Raw genomic sequence first — 18,573 nt, 5'->3', positions numbered from 1 at the left:
CTTCTAACTGTGCTCTTCAGACTGTTCTTCTACCTGCACTCTTCTGACTGTTCTTCTACCTGCGCTCTTCTGACTGTTCTTTTAACTGTGCTCTTCTGACTGTTCTTCTACCTGCACTCTTCTGACTGTTCTTCTACCTGTGCTCTTCTGAATACGTTCTTCCAACTGCACTCTTCAGACTGTTCTTCTACCTGTGCTTTCCTGACTATGTTCTTCCAACTGTGCTCTTCTGACTGTGTCCTTTTAACTGTGCTCTTCTGACTGTTCTTCTAACTGCACTCTTCTGACTGTTCTTCTACCTGCACTCTTCTGACTGTTCTTCTACCTGTGCTCTTCTGAATACGTTCTTCCAACTGCACTCTTCAGACTGTTCTTCTACCTGTGCTCTCCTGACTATGTTCTTCCAACTGTGCTCTTCTGAATACGTTCTTCCAACTGCACTCTTCAGACTGTTCTTCTACCTGTGCTCTTCTGACTATGTCCTTTTAACTGTGCTCTTCTGACTGTAATCTTGAAACTGTGCTCCTCTGAGTTTGTTTGCATTAATTCTAAAATTGAACAGTGTTTTACAGTCAGACACATCATATCTACATACAGCTGGTGTTTTGAATAAAGTTTATAATTCTGTATGAAACACACACATAGTGCGTGTGTGTGTGTGTGTGTGTGTGTGTGTGTGTGTGTGTGTGTGTGTGAGTGTGCATGTCCGCATATACACAGGAAGTTAACCCATCTGGAGGCACACAGCACTCTATATTTATATCAGCAGACCTTGTCTGTGCTTTGCATGCCATTCATTTACAGTAACAGATAACATCGTCTGACTACTTGGCGAGCATATCTGACTATACTAATAATAATTTACACAGTGGCTTGTTCAGAAAGGCTCCCCATGTTTAACCTCTCTCAGGGGTTTAATATACTGAATTATTTCATTATTATTTTTGTAGTGGATGTAAATTAGAGCTGCAGGCTTTAAACCACTGCTGTTTTATATTTTAACTTACATTTAACTCCCAGCTGGAGCACGTCTGCTCAAATGACAAGTGCTGTTGATTTTCTGAGTAAAACTTCAGGAATAATTCTCTACAGAAAACATTTTCTGCTCATTTTCTAGCTGAATGTTGTATTATTTTAACATTAATAACATTACAATAACAATAACAACAATAACATTACATTTGGCTGCATGCCACATTTTCTTTTTAGATGCAAATCACCTCACTCACCCACTCACTCACTCACCCAAACACCTACCTACTGACCCGCTTATCTAGCTCACCCACTCACCCACTCAACCACCCACCCACTCCCTTACTCACTCACTTACTTGCCCACCAACTCACTGACCCAACGACCCACTCAACTCCACTCACCCAGCCACCCACTCAGACACCCACCCACTCACTCACTCAATCATTTACTTACCCACATACCCACCCACTTGCTCACTCACCCACCAACCCACTCATTTAGCGGGCAGATGGCGCTACTAGTACTATTAGCTAATAAAGTTTGGTGCTTCACATCAGTGACACTGTGCGTCCTTATTTTTGTTCAATAAGTTAAGTTCATTTATCAGATTAAATGAACAGCATGTATACATTAGCATGTGCAGACGTGTGTTCTCTGTAATTTACCTTCACCTCATTCACAAACCTAATTCTATAGGTAGTTTTACAATCTGGAGACAATAGGGAGCTATTCAGCGTGTCTGTCTGTCCTCCTTTCTTTACCACATTACTGCAGATTCGAAAATGACTCTGAGAAAGTGATTCTCTTACGGTGGATCTGTCCAGCAGCATGCTGTGGATTTGGGTATTGTTTTCGAACGGCTGGTATTCGGCGATAATGAAGTGACCATCCTTCTCCTCCAGCACTTTATGAATCTTGCCACTCTCTGAGGTGAAAAAAACACAGCACAATCACAGAGCATTAGGACTATCCTTCACAAGCAGCAGGAAGTCCCTGCTGTACTCCTCTGGAGCCACCCATGATATAAGGGCTGTAATAATTATGTAATGGGATGAGTTGATTGAATCAGAGCACTGAACAGAAATGGTTTCAGGGTTTTCCAAAACTAGAGTAGAGAGTCATTGTATCACACTCTACTAATCAACCTTGCGAGAGGCTGGGGTGTTACTGAATGCTTCATAAGGTTTGGAGATTTTGGAGTTTTTTTCCACTACTTCTGGCTGCACTGCTCCCTGTTGCTAAGCAACAAGAGGGTCATAAATAAGTACTAGTAACAGTACAGTACAGTAAAAATGCTTTTAATGAGAAAACTGGGTGTTTCTAGCAAACATGAGGCAATCTAAACTGCATCCACCCATCCTCCGCCCCCATCACCACAGTCACTGGCAACCTGCCTTATTTCTTATCTGATTTGTCAGCACAGGCAAACATACTGCTGTAAGCCACTAAATGCTTTAAACTGAAGCTTTTATTTTTCTAACTGTGGGTGTGCAGAGAGCTCCACTCATAACAAAAATAAAGCCGCGGTTGATGAATCATCTCTCAGGGCTTTGTCCTAAGACTGCAAATGGATGGTGTAGGTCTTGCCTTTTTTTATTTAGCACTGTGGTAAGGTGGGCTCAGAAAGCTACTGAAGACCTCACCCCTCCTCCATTTTGCTGCTTTGTGGTTTCCTGCATAAAACTAGGTTGGATTAACCTTATATGTACCTAACTCTAATTTTCAGTGATGCACTATTTGAAGTAGTAGTAGAAGTATTTGGACACCTGCTCTGCTTTCTTGAAGCATTGCTGTAAGGACTCGTGAGGTCTGAATGCTGAGTGGATGATCACCACCCCATCTCATCATCCCCAGCTTATCCTAAAAGTTTTGGATGGAGCACCACCATGCCAGAGAACACAGTTCCACTACTCCACAGCTTAATGCTGGGGGGATTTATACCCCTCTAGCCCACGCCTGGTATTAGGGAGCACGGTGCCAATAGGTTCATGTCAATCTGCTCCAGAGAGTCCTATTCTATTGGCAGTACTTCTCTATAGCATTATTTATTTACGAATGTGCCTTACTCCAAACCTTTAACAAAAACTCAACAAAAACTGCTCAAGCTGTTGGAAAGATGCTGAGGCATTATGGGAAATGTAGTGCCTGTAGTGAATTTGTGTAGCATTTACATTTACGGCATTTGGCTGACGCTCTTATCCAGAGCGACTTACAAGGTTCCTCCTATTACAGTGGTGGGCCAACCTAGTGTTAGGAGTCTTGCCCAAGGACTCTTATTGGTGTAGTGCAGCACAGTCACCCAGACCAGGAATCGAACCCCAGTCTCCCACATAGAGTGGGAGCTCACTGGAAGGTAGTCATGTTATCTGTTGCACCACACCAATCACTACAGCGAGTGCTGTAGACCTGCTCAGCCATCCAGGATAAAACTGACTTTGTGAATCTGGCTATGTGAACGTTCTGGACGTAAATATTACATTTTATGTTTTACTAAATTCTCCAATTCTTCATTTTGAAAGGCTTTTTCATGAGACCTTCATTAAATATTATTTATTAATGTTATAGTATGTTTACCCAGTCAGTTTTATCAGTATTTTTAGGATTGAGGAACTTTTCCGTAGGGAATGTTTCTATAATGTTAGCGTTTGTCTGACTGGGAATGTTGTCTAAGAAACTGTTCTGATCAACCATTATTATGTGTATACTAGCCATACATATGTTTTCAGAACATTCCTGGAACAGTATGTTTGTAACGTTACAGGCTAACAGGCCTAACCCTAACCCTTCCTGAAACCTTCCTGAGGTTTTAAAAACATTGCAGGACGTTGTTGGGTTGGTCTAGTTCTTGACTTGGACTCAATAAGCCTCATTCACCACTATCTCTGCTCTGCTCTTATAATGATCCATTGTCCTTGTGAATCCCATTGTCCTTGTAAACTGAACAAATCCCCAGTAAGAGCGTGGGTGAATGTCAGAATCTTGGTAAAAGTGGGTTTTAGGCAGAAATGTATTTTTAAGAATGGATGGTGTCCAGGTCTCTAATTACTGTCAGTGGACACTGAAGTGCATTTTGAAGTATTTAAGTTGTAATTATGTATATAGTAAGCAGTAACATGAAGTAATTAATACAACGTGAAAACGTGCACTCAAGCACAGAGATTCCTTTTTTTCTGACTGCTTTGGACTTTCGAACTGAATAATGTCATGTGTGCAATGCAAAGTGCTTCTGATGACACAGTAGAATATAGTTTTCTCAGCAGCTTCTGGAGTGAGTCAGTGTGAATAGAGAGTCCTATTATTGCTCTAATTCTGCACTACAGATACTAGATAAGCTGTATGTGTGCATTTGCATATCTATCTGTCAACAATGAGTGCAACGTAAAGTAGCTGAATGCATTCGTTAGACGGGGTGTCCACAAACATTTGGATATATAATGTACATTCTGTGCAGTGAGCTAACCAAAGTTTAATGAAGGCCTAACCATCACATTTTACCATAATTATGTGAAATGCATGTGAAAAGCCTGTCTTTTAGTGGTGGCTCAAAGCACCAATTACACCTGTTCCAAGAATGTGGGCAAAAGTTTGTGGACACCACTTATAATAAATGCAATTGGCCAATTGGACTTTCTGGAGCAGACATAACATCAACATATTATCACCATATATTATCTAATTTTAGCCATGATTTCAAGCCCATTAAAGCAATGAATGAGCAGGTGTCCCAATACTTTTGTCCATCTAATGAACCGGTCAGGATTTATTGCCTTATTGCTTATTGAAAGGCTGTCACAGTTGCGTGGGTATGTGTGCTGATAATGGGTCATTTACAGTTGACCAATGCAAAGTTTATACTCTTCTGGGAAGGTTTTAAACTAGATGTTTGAACATTGATGTGAGGATTTGATTGGGTTCAGCCACATGAGCATCAGTGAGGTCAGGTACTGATGTTGGATGATTAGTTCTGCTCATCATTAACTAATCCCAAAGGTATTGGTGGTGTGGATTGGAGTTTACTATAAATTTCATGTCATGTCATGTCATTTCGAATATCTGGGGTCTTGCTGCTAAGTGTCAGTGGGTTTTTCTTGTTAAAAAGGAAACTCGCACCCGCCACTACTGCAGATTAGCCCACAGTTTCCACTCTGTGCAGCAGAAGCAAGTTCCTGAATAATGGCCTCAGAACTGCAAGCCTGCAAAGAGTTCAGCAAAAGTAACTCAATTCCCTGAAATGGGAGTAAAGATACCCAAGGCTCCACAGAGTGTGTTTCATCAACATACAGGCATAGGAACCATTGTATTTGTATAGGCATCCCCCTTCCCCATTTCCAATATTTAAAAATGCATAATTTGCACCTCTAACATCCCCAGTTTAATAATATCCAGAGTTTAGTGTCCAGTTTGACTATGACACAAAATAAAAGTTTAATAAAAATAAAAATTTACCCAATTTTCCTCACACCACAGACACAAATATAGCTACATTAGCTACAAGGCTAACATAACTTATAACTAACGAAGAAGTAAGTAATCACCCAATTCATTTCTTAAGTACATGTCCCTCCCTCTCACTTCTATAAACCTGTGAAAACCACATTCAGATGGTTATTAAGTTCATGCAGACTGGTTAATGTGGTTTCTAGACCAGTTACTGGGAACTATTAGATGGTGGTCTTTGTGAGAACTTGTTTGTGAATACCCAAAGCGTTTACTCATATAAACCTCATCAAGCTTGGCAGACGTAGTTACCTCCAGGATATGGTCCTGTGGAGATCAGCGTTTCCAATGTTTAATGTTCAACTAGTGATGACCTTGCTAGTTAGGTGAGGAGTTGAAACAGGTGTATTTAGGACTGGAGTCTACATGTGAGCTAAATGATGAACCTCTGTCTTTTTTACAGGTCACTGAAAGTCATATTAGTAATAAGTCACCCTAAACCACACAGGCATGTCTGGGTGATGCTAAGGAGGACCCCTGGATGTGGTTTGAGCAGAGTGAGAAAACTGTGCAGTTATTTAAAGATTTGGGTGACTGTTGACTCCCAGTGTTAGCAATGTTAGCCTGGGAGCTCCAATTAAGACTTGACGTTATGCTAAACCGTTACCATTTAAACATTTTGTGCTATAACAGATTTTACAGTAGGCCTACAGGCCTGAAATGATTGATCAATCACAAGTGAAAACCTGATAAGGTCCAACAAATGTTTGTCTTAAGCAAAATAAAAGCAAAATATAACATAAAACTTTTAATTGATCCAAAATACCTTTCTGGGGATGTCTGCAGACATTTGGTTAAAGGCAAGCATAATGCTGCGCTCACGAATATAATATAATTTGCATTGTTAAAAACAGGAATTTACATATATATATATATATATATATATTTATTTATTATATATATATATATATATATATATATATATATATATATACTTCTTCTCCATTATCTTAAAAGGTTGAAAGTCACCTTAACTCATGAACTCGGCTAGCAAAATTATCCCAGAACTTTCCACTAGAAATTACGACTTCAGCTGGTGTTCATGTGTAGCTTCTAGGTCGGAAAGTTGTAGTTATTATAATTCCTACAGTCTATAGCACATGAGTACATAGCCCACTATACCATTTCCAGTTCTGTTGTTAATTGAGCATTGAAATCACGTGCTTCACTTCTGTTGAATCCACCTAGACTGTTACACTTCTTACTAGTTGTTTTTAGGTTCCAGTTTGGTGAAAAAAATGAAACCGAGTTTCAGTTTAACATGGTGACCGTTTGGGAGGTGAAACTTGCACCTTGCTCCTGGTACCATTTGCTCACTGGGTGTGTCTTTCCCCCGCTCGCTCACCATTCATCTGTAGTCATTCCTCCCAGGCTACCTTGTCATATGTTTACTTGTACGTTATTTTCTGGTGTAGCTGCCTGTCCTCAGTGTGGAAGACTTCAAGGGCAAGTTACCATTTTTTCTTCTGCTGAGTGTATCTCTATGTTGACCAAAGTTTTAGTTAACTTAGGTAAATGTGTTATGTGGAACGCATTTCACTAGAAATTAAAAATATCATAATGTACATCTAAAGTTAAGGACCAAATACTCTATTCAGTCAATACAAGTCAATGAAACTGTAAAAAAGTGTAAGTAAACTATACTAAAGTGCATTGGCTGGTACAACATTTTAATACCTATATCCTTTTTAAGGAAATCAGTTTTCAGGTAAGGGTAACTATTTAGATTTTTACAATGTTGGGGGAAAGGTATAAGATAAAACAAAGATGTATAGGAGTTGTTGCTTAAAAGCTTAAAACCCCCCGGTTTCCAAATCTAGTGGCCGTACTTCTAGAATAGCATCTAGTATGGAGGTGGAGATAGATTGGACTTTTCACAAGAAAGAAGAACATGTGGGCTTGTTTTCATTTTGAACTGGAATGACCACCACGTGTTTCTGATAAGGTAATCAGTTCCTCTTTTCAAAAAAACTGTATAACAAAGAAGAAAAGCCTCTCCATGTTCTGAATGCACACTTTATTAGAGTAAGTGCAGCTCATCTGGCTATCAAGCAAGCTGTCTGGCATGGAAAGTGTCTGTGATGTTATAAACATCAGCATCAACTCTTCTAACCTTGCTGAAACTCACCCACTACCATCACACCCGAAACACGAAATCTATACTTGTTTGGAGAAGTCGCAGAAGACCAGGCCAACATCCACTTTTACATCTATGGTACAAACTACTCCTGTTACACTGGTTTCCCCTGGACACAAATCGGTCTCTGTTAACAGGTTTCGGCAGGCGGATGTAACAATGTCCTTCCCTTCTGAATTACCACGCAATCTTTCACCGTCATGTTCTGCGTAAGTGATAGTTTCCCAGTTAAAGAGAAGTTTGCTTACCTAGGGTCAATAAGAGGATATTGTGATGGTTCACCATGTCCACTTGCAATTGTTTGTACCAGTGATTGCTGACCAGCAGGGGGCCACGCTCAGGCTCAATCCATTCCTCCATCTCTGGACGCTTTTCCATGAATTTCAGAACAGCTGAAGATAAGGTTCTACTGTCTTCAACACACTGCAAGATACACATTGAGAGTTATACCAACAAGTCTTACATTTGCTTATTCCATATTAATGTCTTTTAGGCCCTAGTCTACAACATCATTCATAAGGCTATACAACACCTACACTATATGGAAAAAAGTTTTGGGACACTCTGAGCTCAACGCTGGGGGCTTTATACCTCTCTCGCCCTCACCTGGCATTAGACATGGTGCCAATAGGTTCAAGGTTATCTGTTCCAGGGAGTCCTTTTCTACTGGCAGCCCTTCTCTACAGGGACTGGACAAGCTGTGTGTGTGCATTTGCACATCTCTAAGACATGTTTGGCTGCCCGCACGTTTGCTCTGGAGCTATGAGGCTAATGTTCAAGGCTAATTGTAGCAAGATAATGTGGCGCGTCATTGCTCTCTCTTGCTACAGCTGTTTCATTGTTAGGTTAGCTAGTTGCTCTGGACGATCAAACCTGTTTTGGGGTTAAATAGGATCTGATCTAGGGCATTACTCTTTCTCTCTTTCATTATAGCGGCTGTCGGCCTGATGTTAGCTAGCTAAGTTAGCTGATCTTGGGGAGCTGATCTAGCTGATCTCTCCATTCTCTCTCTAAGTAGGTAGTAGCTAAGTAGCTATTTTAGAAAGTCTGCCTAAATCATCACACACAGGCTGAATTCTGACACTGAATGACTGTTATATATTACACAGCACATAGTGATGCTGTCTTCTAGTATTTGCACAAGCTCCTGGTTGCAAAAGTGACTGGTTTTGCAGGTCCTTCCTTCCTTCCTTTTTCACACTATGTAACACTATTCTTACCTCATCCATCTAAATATGGTCATTTGGTGCAGTTCTAATGTTTAGTGGGCTGTCTGCACATCAGTATTTTTACATATGTGTTTTTGTACTATCTTGTAAATATGCCTCAAGCAAGCTGTGCATGCTAAATAGCTCAGGACTAGAGGCCTTCTGCAAAGAAGACAACAACAAGCACTTGGTCCTGTTACAGTGCCCAAACTTTTGCACCGGCCAAATTGCTGATTGATATTTGTATATATATTTGTTTTGTTATGAAAGAGTAAATGTTTGTTATGATTTGCTGAAAATATTGTGTTTTATGTTTGATTAGCTACAGAGGTTTACTTCTCAACAACAATTTATTAAAATTTGTGGACAAGACTATATATTCAAATATTTTTTCTTATAATATCTCAGATCTCAGTGTAGCTTTAAGAACTCTCAGCCTCGAACGCAACACAGCCTGGATACAGAAGCTTTAATGCTTCAACAGCTTTTTTTCACAGATATGATCAGTGATTGGACTGGATTAAGCTAAGAGCTAAGAGAGGAGCAGCTGTTTGTGTGTATATGTGTGTGTATATGTGTGTGTGTGTGTGTGTGTGTGTGTGTGTGTGTGTGAGAGAGAGATAAGGGAGGGGTATGAGAATGACAGTTAGTTATGAGATTAAATCCATATTTCAGCATAAATAAAGTGTAATCTACCCTCACCAGCAGCGACGCTGTGTTTACAACACTAAATAAAAATGCTAATACATCACAGTGCGGCCTTCAGGAAGAAGTTGGGACCAGACTTTGTAAGATGATTCATTTGTGTTAAAATAAAAAAGGGTAACGCAACGTTAAAAAAGGGTAACGCATTAAACCGTTAACCTTTTGTAGTATGTATGCTGCTTCCTAAATTTTCCACTTGGGAGTTAAAAAAAATGCCTCATACCTACAGTACACTGTAGTATGTCTTGGGTGATGAACAATAATATGATGAACATAAAACATATCTGACTATATCTGACTAAATCATCAAATTCTATGATAGTTTGCATCATATGTGTGAAAGGACCATACCTCTCCAGCAGTCTGAATACTGGGTTCCTCTTTATTTCTGAATTTGGCGCTTGTGAAGACCCGAGTGATCTCAGACATTGTGTAAACACAGACAGCCCGAATGCCACTGTGGGAAAGACACACAGATCAGCACTTTACCTTTGACAAAACAAGCTCGCACCCACACTTTCTGAGGCCACTGTCTGAGTTAAATTAAGTTCATCTGAGGAACTGGAAAGAGACAGCTGACAGAAGCCCAGGCATTCTGAAATCATGATTCAGGGATGCAACTTCCACAAAGATGCTAGACAGGCAAAACTAGACTAATGCTGCTGAGATGGCTAGAGAACATGAAGCATTGGCCAGAGATCACCCTCATGTTCTCTAAGGGTCATAATCAATCTGACATGTCTGCTTGTCAATTTCAGATCATAAGCCTACTTCGCTTTCAGTGGAAGTCAATGAACGGAGCATTTCTATTGGTCCATTCATCAGGAAACTTTGTCAAAAAGTGAAAAACAGGAAGAAAAATTAATTTGTGACAGTGACAGTGGTGAAATACTGTCATATACAAACAAATGGTTTTCTAAGTGAAAATTAATACAAGTTAATATAATCATTTTCAGGACACAAAAATGGTTGCAATTTATCATATTGGAAAAAAATATTAAAACATAACATAAAAAGGCTCCAAAGTGGTCCAGTGTACTATGCCAGTGTGGCCAGAGGATCACTAGGTCGAATCCCAGGTCACGCTGCCGGAGCCAGAGAGAGCACAATTGGCCCTCTGTCTGAGGATGTGTGAATGGCTCACTCTCTCCCCACATCACCTCAGTGTGACGCTGGACGTTTGCAAGCCAGTGCATCAGAGCTGAGTACCCGGCTGTTTCACTGAGTGCATTGGTTTGCCTGATGACATTGTAAGGGTTGTAATTTGAAAAAAAGGAGGTGGCTGGTTGCGCAGGTCAAACTTCTTTAAAATATTAAGTTGTAGAAGTATGTAAAAGTGTGTCCTCTGTGGCGGAACTGTTTGCTTAAACAAGAAGTTTAAGTTTAAGCCCCTAAAAATTACGCTGCACATCATCTTACTATTCATTTTTGAAGAGAGCATAAATCATGGTGTTGCTCGAGGTTTCCAATACTGAAACGTCCAGTAGCTCTGTGAAGGTCATTTTCTTTATCTTGTTCCCACAAAACAGGCGTGCGGTCAGCATGGATGTCCAGCGGTACTGCAGTTGGTTTTTAGTCCCCCCCTTATCTGCCTGGAACAAACAGAGCATATAATTAGCTGCCAGGTTCTTGGCCACAGTACTGCCTTTGTACTGCCACAGTTCCACAGACTTCATTCACAACCGACTAACCGACATGGCTGAGCTGAGATCAGTGCTAATATCTACATGGCTGTGGCCTGGAAGGAGCCACTTGCAAGATGTAGCGTATTGTAAATAATGTGTGTGTGTTTTCTTTAGAGGAATTATGACCAGCGATTTTCAAAGACATTCCTGGAATACCAGGTTAGTGTCTCTCCTTTTTTTGGCAACCTCTGTATTTTTGTAAGGCATTGGTATAACAGAAAGGTGTTGGCATATCAGTCGTGGAATGTGTACTGATGGCCTGCTTCGGGGTGCTGTTGTGTGTGTTGAGAGATCAAGAATAGAGATGGATAATACCCAGCGTCCGAATCTTTCTCTGTCTCTCCACACACAGAACAGCGAGAGATAGGAAGAAAAGAGAGGAGAAGGAAGGGCGGCAGGGGGGCAAACAAGACTACAGTTATCACAACAATACTCCTAAACCAAATCCAAATCCAACGACTTACAGCTTAAGGTTTCCTGTCATAGGTTTCTGGCAAAGGGGGCGTTACTAGGTACTGACCATACAGGGTGACGCTTTCTTGTTTTGTAGCTGTGTTAGTGGCATTCATACTAAGTACTAATGCTGCCACTCTGTCTGTCTTTTTGCCACTCAGTGGACGTGGCTGTGGTCGTGGCTGTGGTCATAGTGACTTCCGCCACTTGTAACGTCACGTGCATACCCTCTATACACAGGACGCGTAACAGGACAAGTGTTTCTCAACACTGGTCTTACGCATTTTAGTGCTTTCCTGGCTCCCAACACACCTGATTCAACAAGTCGGCTCATTAGCAAGCCCTTTTAGAGCAGCAAGGGGTGTGTTAGAGCAGGAAGTCCACTAGAATGTGCAGGGCAGGGTGCCTCCAGGACCAGGGTTGAGAAACACTGCATTAAGACAATGATGCAGTCATTCTGCCTTCATCATGAAACTGACACAACAATTGGTCTCTTCCTTATTACTGTAAGATGAATTTCTGTGCTTGCACTCATTCAGGAATACACAGGTGACACCAACAGAACTTTCTTTGATTGGAGAAAGGTGCTTGGCTAAGAAGGAAGAACAATGAACCTCTGTTGAATGTCACAGCCATTTCCGGACAAATGGGTTTAGAGAAAATTTCATGACTACTATCCCAGTGACACCGACCCAGTGACACTGACCCTGTGACACTTTAGAATGTTAATACATTTCTGTTTTGGCCTGAATGAGTCTTTGTCTGCTGTTGGAAGACTCCAGACACACTTCTTTATTTGTTATTAGCCTGGGATATCATTTCATATCATCCAGTCCTGAGGCATAGCTGTTCGTGAGCTGATCAGAGCTCTTGAGACGAGAGCTCACAAAGCAACAATGGTAACAAAAAAAACACAGCTTCAGGCTGCTTACCATGCAGTACTGAGAAACTCGAGGAATCCACAAAGGCGTCTCCGGGTTCTTGTCGGAATTCTTCTCTATGTAGAAGGAGTACACTTTCCCATCCAGTGCTTCGCTGTCTCTGTTTGCTAGGATTTTCACGTATCTTGTCGCTGAATGACAGAAAAGACATAATTTTAGCACACTTATTAGCCTTAAAAGGATCATTTAAATAACGTCCAGCAAGACAATGAAAAGAAAAAAATACAAAAAACTATATATATATATATATAATATATATAATATATAATATAATAATGAATAATATATTATAATAGTCCAACACTGACATTATGCCTTTCTTAGTAAATAAGATAAGCCAGTTATCACAGTTCCAGTTAACACAGCTGGGTGTTTTATGTACAGCAGGTGGCCTGCGGTGTGTACAAAGATGCCAGTTGGCTCTCTTACTTATCTGGATTGGCTGTGGCCATGTGAAGCTGTCTTTGTTCTGTTTGTAGAGTCCCAAAGTGGTAGCTACAGTACTTTCGCCGGACATGGCGAAATAAAGCGTTTTTCCTGGAGAGGAACACACATTCAGCTTAACTCAATTCAGATGTATTTATGTAGTGCTTTTCACAATGGCTGTTGTCACAGATCAGCTTTACAGAGATCCGGGTCCGGGCCTCTTTTCAGCAAGTAAGTGGCAAGCAAAAAAAACAAACAAAAAAAAAACTGCTGAGTTGCTTTTTTTTCTGACCAGATTGCTGGGTTGGCTCATAGTGCTATGTGCGCTGTGGGTTAATGTGTGGGTACTGTTTGTGGAGCCTAGAAGCTGGGTTAATGGCTATGGCATAGCAACAACACAGTAGATGGGTTTATTCAGCATTGATTAACACCTGAACAAGTAGGCAGTTTATTGACGAGAATCTGTTCGGTATATTGGGATATACTGCAATACCATGAGTGGGAAAATAAATTGCGATTTCTTTAAATCTAATTTTAGGAAAACTGACTTGCCAACTGGCAACAGTGTGATCTGAAGTTGGTCAGGGTTTGAACACACACAAAAATGAACCACTGTCTGCCACCAAACTATAAAAAAATCAACACAGTGTTTTTGAAAAACAATACAGTATTGCGAAATATAGTATTGCAATACTTCTATATGTCAGTATTTTCTTACGCCCCTGTGAAGAATTCAGAATAATTAATAACAGCTGAGGAAGCCAATTTGAACAGCCTTCCAATTTCCATGAATTATATATATTTTACTGCTCATTATTAAATAATTATTAAAAAAGAGCTGAGTTTCATAGGAAAGAGTGTCATTAGGAAGTGTACTATAGTATTAAAATATATATTAAATAAATGTATTAATTTATAAAATAATAAACACTTAAACCTTGCTACTTAACATTGACATAACCATGCCACATGTGTGAGTGCAGCGTGCTGACTCACTAGCCTTGAAGTTCTTTTACATGCGACACGTATCGGAAAATTAAAGATGAATCCAAACTTTTCTTTGGGGTTTGTATCTTTACTATAAATTTAAAATCATACAAAAAAAAGATAAATTCCTGACTTCCAAATTAAGCAACATGACAGTCAAAAGACTGCTTTTTTTTTTTTTTTTACTAAACTCAGCCGCCAATCAAATTGCATCAAATCAAAGCAATTACATTCCTAAATTCTTATATATCCAAATGCAAAAGCTACAAATATTAATAAAGAATGAAACACAATTGTACAGTATCCATTTTCAATTAAAATATAAAAATAGCTCTAACAACATGCATATTGTCCATTAATATAACCCAGTACCCAGGTTACCATTACTGCTTATTATCATATCAGATACCCTAATGTTTGAAGGCATGGCTGTTTTTTTTTAATCAGGTAATTTAAAAAAAAGATACGGCATCAAACATTTGAGTACCTGTCATGAAAGTTGGTGATAACAGTGATATAACGCTGATATATTAACACACCTAATCTGCTATGACAGCCCTTGACAGCACAAGATTCAGGGGATCGGACATTTCAAACGATCATCCTGGAGGTATAATGTGAATATGAATGTGGGACATAAAAGGATACAATGTTCTCTAGAGTGTTTACTGATTCCAGCGTTTATACAAATTTGCTCAGATAATAAAAATGCAAATCAGTTGCTGGGAAATGTGAAGCCAATTATAAGGAACACCCTGCACCCTTTTCAAAGATGGTTCTTCAAGGTTTCATTGTACTTTAACCAAGAAGGGTTTCAATAACGAGTTCATTGACTAATAACAATAGTGCAACCCTTTTTGGTGCTGCATAGAACCATTTTAAAAGGTTCCTTAAAGAACCAGGCACAGAACCAGTATTCAAATAGTTTTCTAAATTTTCTTCTTAAGAACAACCACTGTTACGTAATGGAGTATAAAGTCCCCCAGCATTGGGCTGTGGGGCCGTGGAACTGTGTTCTCTGGAAGGATGGTGCTCTTTCCAGTACTTCTTGGGATAGGCAAGAGGTTTTCCACCACGGAGAAGAACTGTATAACCAAGCAAAGAACCATTTAAGCATTCAGATGGTTTGCTGAGTTGTCCTAGAATAATATAGCAGGAACTAGGTGTCCACAAACATTTGGGCATATGGTCTACTTTAATGCAATGTTTGCATTCAGATTGCATGCATATGCACCAGGGACATAATAATGCACAATTTGTCATGCTGGGCCGCTTTGGATCCAAAAAATCTTCAAGATTCTCCAAAACCCTCTACAAAAATACACCCTTAAAACTGCAACATCTGAGTTATTGAAATTTGGGTCCATGCAGGGATAAGCCCCTCCCCATATCCTCCCACTTTCCTCTGATTGGCTGCAAACAGGTGTCGCATTTTATTAACTGACCATGGTTTCCATTAAAGCTAAAAGAAGAGAGGAGGTCGTTTCAGGGTTAAAGTTCTCCAGTTTGATCCACTGACTCAAATTCAGATTCATGCTGAAATCCATACACCCTTAGTTTCCATGTGTCTGACAGGCCTAGTCTGCCCCAAACTCTTAGCATTGCTCAGTGTGGCCAAGCTCTTCTGTCCTCTCCTCTAATCTTTTTGCTCCATGTATGTTATTTTTGCCACTTTTTATCAGCAAGCACAGCGCACATAAAACCCTGCAGTATTTCAACAGGTTTCCAGACTCACTTCCACACATTGTCTATAGAGTATGCAGTCTGTTAACTATTGAAATGCGATCTGTTACTATGTGTTTTTTTTGGAAGTGCAGGTCCAGAGCTCGAGCTAAGGGCAACAATGACCGGAAATGAAGAAACATTTACAGGAACCAAAACTGAAAAAGGGAACCTGCCCTATGGTGACCGATTCTGCATCATCTCAACTGTTTTATGATTGAGGACACCTGTAACACAGGCATAGGTGTAGGTACCTCAGCTGCATACAGGCAACAGCATCCATTACATCCACTCTCAGTTAAAAACTGTGATCCGGTGGCTTTTTAAACATAAATTATATATTTAGATCTAAACCTAAGAAAACATATGCCAGGTGGTTATCATGGTATTTTCAGTGGTTGCTAGGGTGTTGCTAAGAGGTTCCTATGTTATTAACATGTGGTTGCTGGGTTGTTGGAAAGTAGTTTTAATGTTATTCCAGGTATTTGCATGGCTTTTTAAGCTAACCAGTTGCTATCATATCCCAGGTGGTTGCCTAGGTATTTCTAGGTTGTTTCTGTGGTTTCCAAGGTGCTTGCTAAGGTGTTGCAAGGTGATTGAAATGGCATTGCGACAAATATTTGCTAGGGTGTTGCTATGTGTTTACTATATCCCTGGTTGTGCTGCTGTTAGGTGGATGCTATGGTATACCAGGTGCTTGCTAGGGTGTCGCCAGGTGACTGCAGTGATACCCCACATGGCTGATAGGGTGTTGCTAGTATACTTGTATAATGGTGATATGATTGAGATGCACAGCTCTGCTCTACAAAGTCCCAATTAATAAAAGTAAAAGTGCAGTTTCTTACCAATAACCAGGGAAGCATCCTTTACATGCACTGGAGTGTTTATCTTGAAGCAGTCTGATTTCGATTTCTGCCGTGAACAAAAAAAAACACGTTTCATTTACGAAGGTCTTCTGGGATAGAGAATTTAGGATGATCTCATATGTTTGAAGAGAATCTGCTGAAATACTGACATACCAGGTAACAGCAATTACAATCCTCTTCATCCTTGTTTGTCTTTTTACAGATAAACAGCTGACTTCCATGATTTTGTTCAGTCAGCAATGAGATGCTTTGGTTGAAAACCTGGAAAATCAATAAAGCAGAAAAATCAACAACAATGATTCGACAGCGTTTACCCAAGCATGCTGCTGTGAATGAGTTCCCTGTTTGGGAAGAAAGGTCATGTTTCTTTTTACTGTAAAAAGGAACCTGCACTATGGTGACTGAACAGTCACATGCGCTGTTTCATGTTTGAGAACACCTGTAACACAGACACAGGCGTAAGCACCCTTACCCTTTGCTGCATACAGGCAACAGCATCCATTACATCCACCTTCAGTTACAAACTGTGATTAGGTGCCATAGTAATATAAATAATATACTTATATCTTTATAAAACACATAAAAACATATTTTTGGTACTTTTTAGGTTAGTCTAGGGGGTTGCCAGGTGGTTACTATGGTATGTTTCTAGGGTGTTGATATTAAAAGTTGGTTGCTAGGGTATAGGTAAGTGTTTCCTGTTATTATCAGTTATTATTTTAAGTATTTTAATTAACAGGTGGTTGCTAGGGTGATGTTACCAGGTTTGGACCACTCCAAATCTGGAAAAGCCTTTTTGAGTTAACTCAACTTAGTTTAGTCAGAAGCTCTCCTAACTCACATTCCTTAGTTCTGCATCACAACATGTTTACATTAATTAAGTAAATGAGCTTAAATGTGATTAAATATTGTGTAATATTAGTCTGTGGCTCTTCCCCCTCAATTTGTCTGACTGCTTATTCCCATCTGCAAGTTAGAAGTCCCCCTTTCACACAATGCTTTTGACAGTGGAGGTCTGAGCCCTTGCTGGCATTTGAACCTCTGATCTAATCACTGCTTAATGAGTGGGCAGATAGACCGTAGGGCCGGTCTAGAGCTGTGAAATTACACTACATAAAAACAGCTCTGAGTAAATTTACCTCAGAACTGGGGTGGTGCAACTGTCTGTTTGTCAAGAGATCATGGGATCAAATCTGTCAACACCACAGCCCTCAGGAGTGGTCAGGAGTCTGAGAATAGGAAGGCCTCCTCCCATGTGATATGGGAAGTTCTAACTTGCAGATGGGAATGAGCAGTAAATAAATTGAGGGGGAGGAGCCACAGACTAAACATCTTAAATAATATTTAAGCGATTCCAGCTGCAGCTCATTTATTACTGTTTTTGAGTAAGGAGAGCTTTTGACTAAACTGAGATATTAATCAGAATCAGAATCAGAATCTCTTTATTTCACCAAGTATGTTACCCATACAAGGAATTTGTCTTGGTGAGAGCAACACGCATGACAAGTAACAAAGAAACACAGAACACAGTCTTAAACTAAAGGAAAAAGACACTAAACAATAAATAGGGTAGGGGATAAATTAAAAAAAAGTAGAAAGTACTAAAGGTAATAAAGGTATATTAAAAAATGATCGGTCTGTGATCAGTCACTGTATCACGTTAGTTGGCCTACTTTTTCTCAGTGTTGAGTAAGCTTAGTTCAGAGGCAAAATAAAATAAGCTTGGGGTAGTCAACCTTTTTTTTTTGTTCTGCTTCACATCTGTGCCAGATAACCGATGGCTACAGAGCAGTAATTTATAGGTGTGCTGGGAAATGGAGAAGAACAAAAGCGTTCATAGGCAAGATTAAACACCGGCCCGTAATTTAAGGTAATAAAACTACAGGATCGCATACTGTGACAGAACATGCTTCACCATTATTTTTCCAAATCCCTATTAGTGTCTTTAGATATACATTTTACACAAAGCTT

At 39.9% G+C, this 18,573-nt stretch overlaps 2 protein-coding genes across 2 annotated transcripts in view; one reads left to right on the top strand and one right to left on the bottom strand.

Annotated features, from left to right (window-relative positions):
- fam219b (family with sequence similarity 219 member B) overlaps positions 1-18,573 on the top strand; it is a 179,995-nt gene that overhangs the window by 92,086 nt on the left and 69,336 nt on the right. The window lies entirely within an intron of this gene.
- Positions 1-18,573, bottom strand: part of LOC140575309 (semaphorin-7A) — a 33,488-nt gene that overhangs the window by 9,618 nt on the left and 5,297 nt on the right. The window contains exons 3-10 of the mRNA XM_072695571.1: positions 16,756-16,863; positions 16,582-16,648; positions 13,031-13,138; positions 12,593-12,732; positions 10,942-11,114; positions 9,874-9,979; positions 7,858-8,032; positions 1,785-1,900 (exon numbers count right to left, since the gene is read on the bottom strand). Of these exons, the coding sequence (XP_072551672.1) occupies positions 1,785-1,900; positions 7,858-8,032; positions 9,874-9,979; positions 10,942-11,114; positions 12,593-12,732; positions 13,031-13,138; positions 16,582-16,648; positions 16,756-16,863 (993 nt within the window). The remainder of the gene's footprint in view (positions 1-1,784; positions 1,901-7,857; positions 8,033-9,873; positions 9,980-10,941; positions 11,115-12,592; positions 12,733-13,030; positions 13,139-16,581; positions 16,649-16,755; positions 16,864-18,573) is intronic.

The sequence above is a fragment of the Salminus brasiliensis genome, chromosome 13 (assembly GCF_030463535.1).
Source record: "Salminus brasiliensis chromosome 13, fSalBra1.hap2, whole genome shotgun sequence".
Lineage (NCBI taxonomy): Eukaryota > Metazoa > Chordata > Actinopteri > Characiformes > Bryconidae > Salminus > Salminus brasiliensis.
This window is presented reverse-complemented; position numbering and strand designations above follow the sequence as displayed.